Source organism: Populus euphratica, unplaced genomic scaffold, assembly GCF_000495115.2.
Source record: "Populus euphratica unplaced genomic scaffold, PopEup_1.0 scaffold62.1, whole genome shotgun sequence".
Lineage (NCBI taxonomy): Eukaryota > Viridiplantae > Streptophyta > Magnoliopsida > Malpighiales > Salicaceae > Populus > Populus euphratica.
In genome coordinates this window covers 442,448-454,437 of record NW_011499939.1, presented here as the reverse complement: position 1 = coordinate 454,437, position 11,990 = coordinate 442,448, and the positions used below count along the sequence as shown (strand labels likewise).

Below are 11,990 nucleotides of genomic sequence, written 5' to 3'. Positions count from 1 at the left end.
AAGTGAATTAGGGTCTAACAATCATGTTAGGTCGTAGTACTATTTTTTTCAATAATAATAATATTTTTAAAAAATATATTAATGATTATGTTGATAATATTAACAATAATGAAAATAATATTAATATTAAGAAAAATAATATTAATAAAAAAAAGGAAATGGAATAATAAGAACAACAATAATAATTTTTAATTTTACCCTTCAAATGAACTTTATAACTTTTTACAATAATAATAATATATTTTTTTAAATTTAATAATAATAATATTAAACATATATAACGCAAGTTTAAGTAGTTCTAGCTACTATACAAGATCCACATTGGTTGGATCTATCAAATATATTAGACCCATGTTACTTGGATCTAACAAGCTTATGAGACCCACGATACTTTTCAATTCAGTTTTTTTATTTTTGATTTTTTTGATTTTTGATTTTTTTTAAAATTCTTATAGTTTTTAATTTTACCATTAAAATCAAATTTATAATTTTTTTCAATTTTAATAATAAGATTAAGCATGTCTAACCTAAGTTTAAGTCGATGTGGTAACTATGTTGGACCCATATTAGTTGGGTTTGCCAAGCATGCTAAACTCACGTTAGATTCACGGTACTTTTCAATTCAGTCTTTTTATTTTTTTATTTTTTCCTCTTAACTCATTTTTCAAAGTTCTTCTAGTTTTTAATTTTTTCATTCAAATCAAATTTATTATTTTTTTTAATGGTAATAATATTTTTTTCAAATTTATTAATAATATTAACAACAATGAAAATAATAATAAAAAATTTAATAATATTAAGAATAAAAATAAAACTAATAATCATAATAACAATAACAATAACAATTATTTTTAATTTTATCTTTTGAATCAAATAGTTTTTCTTCAATAGTAATAATATTTTTTAAAAATATTATTAATAATTATATTAATAACATTAACAATAATGAAAATAATAGTAATATTAAAAAAAGAATAACAATAGTAATAATAACAATAACAATAACAATAATAATAATAATAATAATAATAATAATTTTACCCTTAAAATCAAATGTATGGTTTTTTTTGTGGCAATATTTTTTTTCAAATTTATTAATAATAATATTAAACATGTTTACTCAAAATTTAAGCGAGTGTAGCAACCATGTAAGACCCATGTTAGTTGAGTTTGCTAGACAAAGATGACTGGCCCATGTTGGTTGGGACTAGCAAGCTTGGCATACCCATCGTGGTTAGGTCTGGCAAGTATATCAAATCCAAATGTCTTAGATCCGGTAACCACGTTAGACCCAGGGCTCGTTGTGAGTGCAAATCAAAATTTCTTGGGTCTAACAAATATATCAGATTCTCGTTGTTTAGATCTAGCAATCCTGCCACACCCACCTTGGTTGAGAGCTTGCCTTGGTAAACCGATAACAAATATATCAGATTCTCGTTGTTTAGGTCTAGCCATATCAGATTGGTTGAGAGCTTGCCTTGGTAAACCGGGATGTCTTGAATTTGATAACCATATCAGATTCACGTTGTCTGGGTCTACAAGCTTGCTAAACCCATCGTGGTTAGATCATGCTAAAATATTAAACCCATGTTACTTGATTACAACAACCTAGCGTGTTTAAGATTCACGTCTTTAGAATTAAAAAAAGAAGAAGCATGATTGCCTCAATCAATCTCAAACGCAAAATCCACTCGCAGTTTCCTGAATCTGAAAAAATTTAAAAAATAATTAAAATAAATAACCTAGTGCAATAACATAGTATCTATACGAACCCAACATATTGACAAATTATTTATATTTGCCTAGAATGAAGAGAAACAACAAAGAAACTATTGTCATCCCGTGTAAAATCAACCAAAATCTCATTCAACTACACTAGATCAACACTCTCCCAATAACAAGCACGCAATCGGGTACATCACAAATAAAACCTGTATTTAATTACCAGCTCCTTCACATTGAATAAATCAGGAGAATGACAATCTACCAAACACATGCTAGCAACAAACAACCCAGCAACCCACAACATGTCATGCACATCATGAAAAATAGTAAAAAATAAATTGTTTACAACTTATCACAAGAACCAACTAATTCCTCCCCAATAAATAGTACTTCAATCCACAATGAAAATACTCACAATCTATAGTAGATGACTTTGCTCATTTAGTTTTTTTTTCAATGAGCATTTATTTATAATACAACACCACAACCAATTTATTTTATTTGAAAAGTTATAATTCTTGAGCTAAATCTTGAAAAGTTTTCTTGCACTAGTCTTATGAATTAAAGTGTCATGACTTTAGGCTTATTTTCTAGATGGTTGAAGCTCCATCTTCATGAATTTCCTTTTATTTTTTTATAAAAAATAATTCACCAGTTATTTTGTTTCCTCGATGGATTCTTCAGTAAAGTTTTTTTTGGCTTCTAGCATTCTAAAAAACTATGTAATAAAATAATACATTGCAAGATTATCTTAAAAAATAACACAGTTTAGAGAATCGCAGATAACATATGTGATTTAAGAGTCATGTGACTCTTTCAAATTGTAAATTTTGAAAGACACATGATGTAATTAAGAGAAAAGAGAGAAGAGAGAGAAAAAAGAAAGATAGAAAGGAAAGGGCTTTAAAGACACATCAAAATTCTGATTACAGTATCATCGATACCATTAAAAATTTGTTGGCGAGATGACTCTAACAACACTAAGAAAAAGTCACCAACAGTGATTGCAATGGGTCACACTAGTGGTCTAAAAGTAAGCGAGTTTTGACACCTTTGGATGACTTATGTGAGTTACTTTATTTATCGTTTGTGACCTTCTTTGTTACTAGACTCATCTCGTTGAGATCTTTTCAACGGAATTAATGGTATCATCATCGAAGTTTCGGTATGCCTCCAAGATTTTTCTCTTTCTTTATTTGTTTTTTCTCTTCTCTCTCCTCCTTGTAATTTGTGAATAAGGAGGATGGAGAAAAAAGTAAAAATAAAATAAAGAGACCCTAGAGTCATTCTGAAACTCCAATAATGACACCACTAATACTATTTTGAAAGAATTCAATAAGACAAGTCTAACGATATAAAATAAGATCACTAACAATAAATAGAATGGGCTACACGAGCTGTCTAGATGTGTCAAGGCTCACTTGCCTGTGGGCTGCTTGTGTGACTTACTTCAGTCACCATTGATGATTTTCTTTGATGTCGTTAGATTTATCTCATTGATATATTTACAATGATATCAATGATATCATCATCAGAGTTTTAGTGTGATCCTAATGTATTTTTCTTTCTTTTTTTTTCCTATTTTTACTCTCTCCTTATTAAATGCTATGTTTTTCAAATCTTGCAATTTAAAAAAGTTTTTAGATAATATTTGTGACTCTTAAATTACATATATTAAATGTAATTCTCTAAACTATATTATTTTTCTAAATATTTTTTGCACTTTATTATTTTATCATTTTTTTTTAGCATGCTAGTGTCCAAAAATTCTCTTCTTCAGCAGCCTATAGAAATCCCAACAAGTTGGAAAGTCAAAAAAGGCTAAAAAGAAAAAACAAATGGAAAGAAAATCTCCTATGGATACAAGACAAGCTGTCGTTTGCTACTTCAATCCCAAAAACACCCTCCGTTGATTTCATGGCCACCTATAGGTCATTGTCGCATTAGCCACCAACCAGCACGGAACTCAGCTATCTCCACAGCAGCAACACTGCAGGAAGCAGCACCTCCAGATGGGGCAAGAAGGCAAAAGAATATTAATAGCTTGGCATTGCGGTAAAAATGTATCTAACCATGTTGCAAAAATACATTTGGTTTTAAAAAATATTAATTTTTTGTGTTTTTTTATTGTTTTACTATAATGTCAAAAATTAAAAAATCTATTTTTTTTTAATTTTAATATATTTTAAAATACTAAAACATTTTTAAAAAGCACATAAAAACATGAGCTATCATACTCTCAAACAAAAAGAATTAGACTTTATTTATTCATATAATGCGATGTGGTTCAATTTCTGTTTTACTCTGATTTTATTAAAATATTTAGTTAATTAATATATATTATAGTTTTATAAAAATCATACTAAAAATTATCTCATAAAAAATTAGTTAAGAAAAATTTATGAACGTCATGCTTATTTTTTAAAATATTTTAAACTATATTAAAATAATATATATTTTTTATTTTTTTAAAATATTTTTGATATTAATACATTATTGATGATAAAAAAACACCATAAAAAATTAATTTGAAAAACAAAATCAATTTTTTTTTTGAAAACAACATTTTCAACATAATAATAAACATATTCTATAGTTTATAGCTTATTATAAAAGTCACGACAATACCAAGCATAAACTTAAAAATAAACAACACGGTTGTATCTGATTTGGGATATAATTAAAAAAAAAAATGCTTCAATTAGAGGGTCAATTTACAAGTACAGAGTGAATCCATGAATACAGAAGTAATATGAACAAACTATTTTTATTAAAATAATTAAAAGCTTATATCGTTAATTTTATCATTATGTTAATTTGAAAGTATCAAGTCAACTCACATGTATCAAAGATATTTTTATTAAAGTAACAATATTTAATTTTTCTCTCTTATATATCAATTCATATTTAATTTGATTTAATTAAAAATTCAACCTAATTAAAATCCATTTTAGAGTTTATTTAATACGTGTTTATTATTATAGTGTATGAGATTTAAAAGTTTATTTAATACGTGTTTATTATTATAGTTTATGAGATTTTTAAAAATACTTTTACTTAAAAATATATTAGTTTGAGTTTGTTTTTATTATTTTTATCATTAATATATTAAAATTATTTAAAAAATATTAATTTTATATTTTTAAAACTAAATACACATTTGAAATTCAATTCTAATCGCAAAAACAAAATATGACTAATCAACCCGGCACGGCCAAGAGCTATGAATATAGCCTTATTGTACAATGCTTACCATTCAACAATTCCGCTCAGTAATCACAGGCCGCGTGTACATATTCCACCATGATGTGTAAACTACAAATCAGTCCTCCAACAATGTTAGATTATTCATACCACTACTTTTCTTACCATCTCATGATCCAGCCCAACAACCGATGATCTAATAACTATTTCCCTTGATCATTCCGGATTCATTAATTAATAATAGAAGAAAGTGAGAAGACTTATTATTACAAATACAATTATTAGTAATTTAATGATAATTTTTAAAATTATCTTATAGTTTATTAAAATTATATCAATTAACCAAAAGATTAAATTGATATTAAATAAATTTGTTCTTTGTGAACTATTGAATTTATTACACTATAACACAAATTTATATTATGTCATTTTAAGCAAAATTTTAATCTTAAAATAATTAGATGGTATTTAACTTATGGAAAGATTTGTTGGCCAACTTTATTTGTATATTATAAAATAGAGTCAGTTATTTTAATAAACTAAATTAACAAATTCATCACAGTTTCTTTTTATGAAATAAAATTCAATTAGAGATTCAAATTAATAGATAAACAACAATCTAATTAATGTTTTAAAACCTAACCTAACAAATTAACTAATGACTTGAGTGATTCAATATCTATGAGTTGAGTTTTAACAAAAATAAAAAGAATTGACTTAATATAACTCTGTAAAAAATTTAGGTTAGTTAAGATTTAGTTAGCTTAAGAAAAAAAATCACCCGTTTAATTTTTTTTTATTTTTTAAATTTTTTTATAAAATAAAAAATCAAATTAACCCTCTCATAACCTAATATTTTTCCTGGCTGAGTTTAAAATTAAAAGTCTAATAGCAAGATTGAAAAAAGTTTTGGCTTTAGGACTGAATTGAAACATTCTTCATAGATGGATGATAATTTGTCATAAGCACCGAACAAAAGAAGAAAGATACAAGGATGTCCAGAAGGGGAAGCATAGGCTGACAGACTTAGGTGTGCAAAACAAAATTGAGAAGGAAACAAAGGAAGACCAAACTTCATCAATCAATCTCTCTTTAACTTTCCATTTTTTTTTCAGACCAAAATGTGAAGAAATCAAGATCCAAGAATAAATCCAAAGACAACACAAGAAGAAAACGCAGAGAGCATCAAACACCACTGGAAGGAATTAAAAAGTTTGCTTCTTTATTATTGTTCCGTGTAAAGTTTTAATTTTTATTCGACATTGTTGTTGTCTTAGTGGTTGTTTTTGACGGGTTGTTTTTGTTTTCTCCGTAGTTATCTTGAGGTGGGTTCTGTGTCTTTTAGTTTAGCCTTGAGTCTTTGTATTTTTGTAGCTCTAAAAATGGTTTCTTTGTTGTGTTTTTCTCATGCTTTGTAGCTGATTTTGAGGTTTGTTAGAGAGCAAAATCATGGTTGTTGGAGATAATGCTAGTGTTGATTTGGGGAATATTAGCGTGGACTCAAATGTTTCATCGTCATCATCATCATCATCATCAAATGATCAGGATCATCACAATCACAACAACAATGCTCTGATTCAGCCTCTGTACATGAAGGTTTCCCAGATGGGCCATCACCAGGCTCATCACCATGATCATCATCATCAACAGAGATCAGATGGCGGGGAGAGTTACAAGAGGGAGATTAGAGAGTTGCAGGAGTTATTCTCTAAGTTAAACCCCATGGCTGCTGAGTTTGTGCCTCCTTCACATTCCAACAACAACAATTTTGGTAGAGTTAATGGGCTTAATGGATTCAATGGAGTTAACGGGGGATTTTATGGCAACAACCATATCAGCAGCAGCAGCAGCAGCACCAACAACAACCTCAACTTGGCTGTGAATGGAAATGGCTTCGACAGAAGTGGACAAGTTAGTGGAAATGCTGCTAGAAGGGTAAAAAAAAAAATTGATGCTTTTTTTTTAATCAACCAAGTATATTTTATTACAAATTTCAGAAACAGAAAAAGGAGTAAATTTTGAATGTTTTTGGTATAGTGTTTTTTTTTTTTTTTTAGAGAATCGACAAGGGTTAATTGAACTAGGCCAAGGGGTATGCGAGTCTAAGTTTTGAAAATGATGGAACTTTGAGATTCAAGAGCCTGTTCTATGTTGGTTTTTATTTGTTTAGATGGGTTTTTATTGGACTTGGATTGGATATTTTGAGCATGAAATACAGAGATGGAATCTTGTGCTTCGTGGTGTTGGGATATTTGAAATGAAAAAAGCAAATGCAACTGGGTTTGTTATTTTGATTGCTTAGATTGACTGAAGGTTATTGCTCACATGTGTCTAAAATGGTCAAATTAAACAAAAAAATAAATTTGATGAGCATTTTTATTTGATTTTAATGAATTTTTATTATCCTTTCAGGTTAGTGAACTTTAATGGGCTTTAATTTAATGCCTATGAATTCTAGGATTTTTTGATCATATGTTTGCTCGTTTCAGAAGAAAAGTTATGGTCAGGTGAAACGTAGAATCAGTAGCAGGACAAGTATGGCTCAACAGGAGGAGATAGTTCGCAGGACTGTGTATGTCTCTGACATTGATCAACAGGTATATGCTTCTGTGTGATTGCTCTTCTTTTGATTTCTATGGCGGTTTCTGACTGCATCATCTGTTTGCGCTAACTAATTTTTTGGCTTCTTTTATGGAATTAGGTCACTGAAGAGCAACTAGCAGCTCTATTTATTAATTGTGGACAGGTAGTGCTAATCTAGTTTCTTATCTAGACAGCTTTTGTAGAACTGTACTTTTGAACAAGTTCCTGTCTCATCTGCAGGTTGTTGACTGTCGTATCTGTGGTGATCCCAAATCTGTACTTCGTTTTGCCTTTATTGAGTTCACTGATGAGGGTAATGTTAATTTTATGTGCTATATTGATTCAATGCCTACCTTAGAATTCCATCATGTGTGTGTGTGTGATGGTTATATGCTTAATTACTCTGTGGTGGTTGGATATACAGAAGGTGCTCAGGCTGCCTTGAGTCTGTCTGGGACAATGCTTGGATACTACCCTGTGAAAGTGCTGCCCTCCAAAACAGCTATTGCACCAGTTAATCCAACCTTTTTGCCCAGGGTGAGGATGCTTTGCTATATGGCCATTGAATCATGTCATGTTTCTTACAATAGGCATTTATGTGTTAGTTTGATTCTATTTATCTTGCTGATCAATTGGTACTTTGGATTTTAGAATGATGATGAGCGTGAAATGTGCGCAAGAACTATCTACTGTACAAATATTGATAGGAACGTGAGTATTTGGATTATTCATCATAAAACATTACCTTTTTTTTCCATGAGAAATATTGTAATTGATGTTCTTTTCATAGTCTAATACGCTTAACATTCCGCAGCTTACTCAAGCAAATATTAAACTCTTTTTTGAATCACTCTGCGGAGAGGTTTGTTATTACAACTTGTGAGCTTGAAAGTTCTTTTTTTCTGGATTTTACACCATTATTAGCAGGTTATTTTATGGTCCGGCTTGTCTGATGCAGGTGTATCGCCTGAGGCTGCTGGGAGATCATCATCATCCTACTCGTATTGCTTTTGTGGAGTTTGTTATGGTAATTGCTTCATACTCTAATGCTGAACTTTCACTCTCTTTCAATATCAAACAAATATAGGTGGAGCTTAGGGAATCATTTGGCAAGGTAATAAGGATTCTAGGGGACTAGGTTGGTTTGATGGGGGACTCTATGCTCTTGCACATCCTGAAAGGGACACAGGGCTAATTATGAGTGATGTAGTGGTGTCAAGTGTCGACTTTTTGAGGCAGGTGGTTTAGGATTCCCTTTAGTAATTTCCCTTTGAACAAACCTTTTTTAATTGCCAGAGAGCTAACAAATGACGACTTAAGGCTGTTCCTTTGACTTTTCACCCATCTAGCACACAATGGTAGGCCAAGGTTCTTATTGCTATTAATATTTTAATTCCTGCTAAAGATTAGAAGTTCTGAGCACAAAAGAACTGACAAAGCTGCTGAACTTTCTAGATACATGTAATGGAGCTTCATCATCAAGAAGCATTTTGACACAATAACAAAGTTCACAAGAATTGGAATTTTAATTTTCTTGTAACTGCCAAGAGTGACATGCATCAAAGTGAAATTACATAAATTTTCTTTATCAGAGATAGTTGATTTTTTTGCTATTCATAAATGATAGTTGATAATATTGTGCTATTTCTACTTTTTTTTTCTATTGCAGATTGCTTAAAAATCATAATTATGAGTTGTAAGATGAAGGAATCTTTAATAAATAACTGTTTGAGTAATAATTTGGATGACCATTATTATGGAGAACAGGTGTCATGCTGGAGAGACTCTAATGCAAGTTAGGAAGTGAGTTCTTTACAGTAAATCAAGAGAAATTGTAGACATAGGAACGCCTTGGAGCCTCTAAATGAAAACAAACAAGAAAACTATATTCCTTAAAATGAATAACTACCATTGAACCATTTATTGTGGAATTTAGCAGATGTCCAACAAACAATCTGAGATGGATCTTTGACTTGTGATGGTGCAGTCACACTCAACAAACCTAGGATTATCTATGCCTAAAAACATCTCTAGAGTGGCTAGGTTTGTTCATAAGATAACAAGATTCCTCAAATGGTTTCTAGAAATATACTCCATTCTCCAGGATTATTAAGGAAGAAACAGTTTTTATCATGTTCACTTTTAATAAAACATCAATATACATCTAGGATTACTTATCATCAAGAATTACATCTCAGAATCCATGCCCCGTAATGTGTTTTAAACTTTATTGTAGACCTTTTGATTCAGAGATTTTCTTTCTAATTTTACTCTACTTTGATCTTTTATAAATTGTCTCAACAAACCAAAACCCAATGGAATTACGATGGTATATAAATGATCCCATTGTATTGGTCACAAAAATCAATTTTGTACATAAAACTACATAATTGTGCTAATTATTATCGAGTACTTTTTATAGCTTAACCCCAAATAGATCATTACTTTTAAGTGGCACTAATGCTTTATGGTAACAAGCTCCATGGTTGACTTATTGGCTGTGTGCAGTCCATGTATCTAGTAGATACTATCTATCCTCTGTTTGTACAGGCAGTGTTGCAATCTGAAATTGTTGGTGCTTAGCTTATCTACTTTTATTCTCTTTACTCTTCAAATGAAAAGAACTTCCTTTATGGGATGTGGACTCAATATAAACCCTTCCACTATCACTCATCTCGATCAGGTTTTATGTTAGTCTGTATGAAAGCCTTCAGTAACCAACATTTTCTGACTGTTTCTTATCGCATAAGAGAATACTTCTGCTGTGTGTAATTATCAAACTCTTGCTATTACATTGGCTATCATAAAGGCATGTTGTTACATCTCTCACCACTGTCTTAGAAATGTTTCCAAATTACTGCACTTTCATGCAAAGATGTTATTAGTTAACATGGTATTTACTCTGAAACTCATGGATGTGTGGGGTCATCAGTAATAGTAGCAGTCAGCATAGTTGGGCCCATAAAAGCAACTGTTGATGCCCTGATTTGCCATGGCGTGTGCTAGTATTTGCAGAAATACATGTTTAAATTGCATTATCATCTGATAAGCTGGGAAGATTTCGTCTGAACTATCAACAATTATCACAGATGATACTTTTAGTGACTGAAGTGATAGTGGTGCTTCCTGTAGTTTTAAGATGGTTGCAGGATATTTTTGCAAGTACTTTTACATGTGCACGTGCATTTTTCTGTTATAACGTAGTTATCTTTTATGCACTGTTTTTGTTATTGTCTGCCTTTCTATGCTTTACTGGCTAAGATATTATCCAGTGTCAGAATGAATTCATGTTTTATTAGTGATATGTTGACTCATTTTGTGTTCCTGTAAATTCGCTATGCAGGCTGAAAGTGCAATAGCTGCTCTCAACTGTAGTGGTGTGGTTCTGGGTTCATTGCCGATAAGGTAAGATTGCAAGCCGTACATCTTCCCTAAGAATTGTCAATTTTTATGACTGAGAAGAACTAATAAATGCTTTGGCTAACCTTTGATGTTCTCTATTTTCAGGGTGAGTCCATCAAAGACACCTGTGCGACCACGTGGTCCTCGCATGACCATGCTTTGAAGTGTTCGATGCTCAAACTGACTTTAAAGTCGGCTTTTATATATTTAGATACGTACAACACACCAATGTAAAGATGTTCCCCTTGTTTTATATACCTTCATGTCACCATCCTTGCCTCATCGGGTTAAATCTCTATTATCATAGGATTTATCTTTCGGTTATTGTAGCAATATATAGAGTTGGATGGAACTTCGAGGCTCTACTCTATTATGGATTGGACTTGCCCTGAAGTTTGAACCTCTCCAAGCAGTTTCTGACTTCATCTAGTGATATTTTAGATGGCTCTTTTCAGTTGATTGGGTTGTGCTCAAATGTTTCAGTTCTTTTTTCCTAATTATTCCTGCCTTATGTCCACTCAAATAGCTGTACGTGTTCATATTGAACCTTATTTCTGAGGTAATAGAAGTTGCTATGTTAATCCAACAATCATTTCAGAGGGTGGCAAGATCTGATAATTATGAAAACTGCAGTTTTTCCGCCAATTCATGAAAACAACTCTAATGAAATTGTTATTGACAGAAATTAATAAATGAATTACGATTTTCTCGCATGACAAATGTTAAATAAACAACTTGCTCCCATTTATTTGTATTAAAGTTCTTGCCTGTTAGACCTCAAACGTGCAGGAGACATCTCAGTGCCTTCCCATCACCGAGCAGCTGGAACGCTTCATTTATCTTCTCAAACGGAAGTTCATGCGTGATGAACCCATCTAGATTCACAACCTGGAAACAAAATAAAGCATGCTTGTAACGAAAGTCGATGATTTTGTTCTCCTCAAATATCTATGTACGAACCACTCGCTTGCTAATGAACATATTGCAAACACATGTAGAATAGAAATTTGATGGGTTAAACTAACCCCGTTCGTGCAGGCTTTGGCAAGTTCAGGAAGTTGGCTCTTTCCCTTGCA

At 31.1% G+C, this 11,990-nt stretch overlaps 2 protein-coding genes across 5 annotated transcripts in view; one reads left to right on the top strand and one right to left on the bottom strand.

The window, feature by feature from the left end:
• The first annotated feature begins 5,934 nt into the window (after positions 1–5,934).
• On the top strand, positions 5,935–11,371 carry LOC105136806 (polyadenylate-binding protein-interacting protein 12-like). 4 transcript variants are annotated; one of them, XM_011042291.1, is made up of 11 exons: positions 5,935–6,126; positions 6,348–6,864; positions 7,419–7,526; positions 7,631–7,675; positions 7,753–7,825; positions 7,937–8,049; positions 8,164–8,223; positions 8,327–8,374; positions 8,471–8,539; positions 10,856–10,917; positions 11,020–11,371. In XM_011042291.1, exons 2-11 carry the CDS (start codon positions 6,379–6,381, stop codon positions 11,075–11,077), a joined length of 1,122 nt encoding a protein of 373 aa, XP_011040593.1. In that variant the 5' UTR covers positions 5,935–6,126; positions 6,348–6,378; the 3' UTR covers positions 11,078–11,371. The 4 variants fall into 4 exon arrangements, with proteins under 4 accessions (XP_011040593.1, XP_011040591.1, XP_011040594.1 ...); XM_011042289.1 differs by having other exon boundaries at positions 5,935–6,141; XM_011042292.1 differs by having other exon boundaries at positions 5,935–6,166.
• The window catches only part of LOC105136807 (alcohol dehydrogenase-like 3), a 3,056-nt gene continuing 2,301 nt past the window's right edge, over positions 11,236–11,990 (bottom strand). The window contains exons 9-10 of the mRNA XM_011042294.1: positions 11,940–11,990; positions 11,236–11,802 (exon numbers count right to left, since the gene is read on the bottom strand). The exon at positions 11,940–11,990 is cut by the window's right edge and continues 135 nt beyond it. Of these exons, the coding sequence (XP_011040596.1) occupies positions 11,692–11,802; positions 11,940–11,990 (162 nt within the window). The 3' untranslated portion in view covers positions 11,236–11,691. The remainder of the gene's footprint in view (positions 11,803–11,939) is intronic.

Excerpts from the sequence above, each read along its gene's own strand:
- LOC105136806 (XM_011042291.1), top strand. The coding sequence starts at position 6,379 with ATGGTTGTTGGAGATAATGCTAGTGTTGATTTGGGGAATATTAGCGTG. Across the intron at positions 8,050-8,163 it reads ATCCAACCTTTTTGCCCAGG|AATGATGATGAGCGTGAAAT; the intron begins GTGAGGATGCTT and ends TTTGGATTTTAG. Across the intron at positions 10,918-11,019 it reads CTGGGTTCATTGCCGATAAG|GGTGAGTCCATCAAAGACAC; the intron begins GTAAGATTGCAA and ends CTCTATTTTCAG.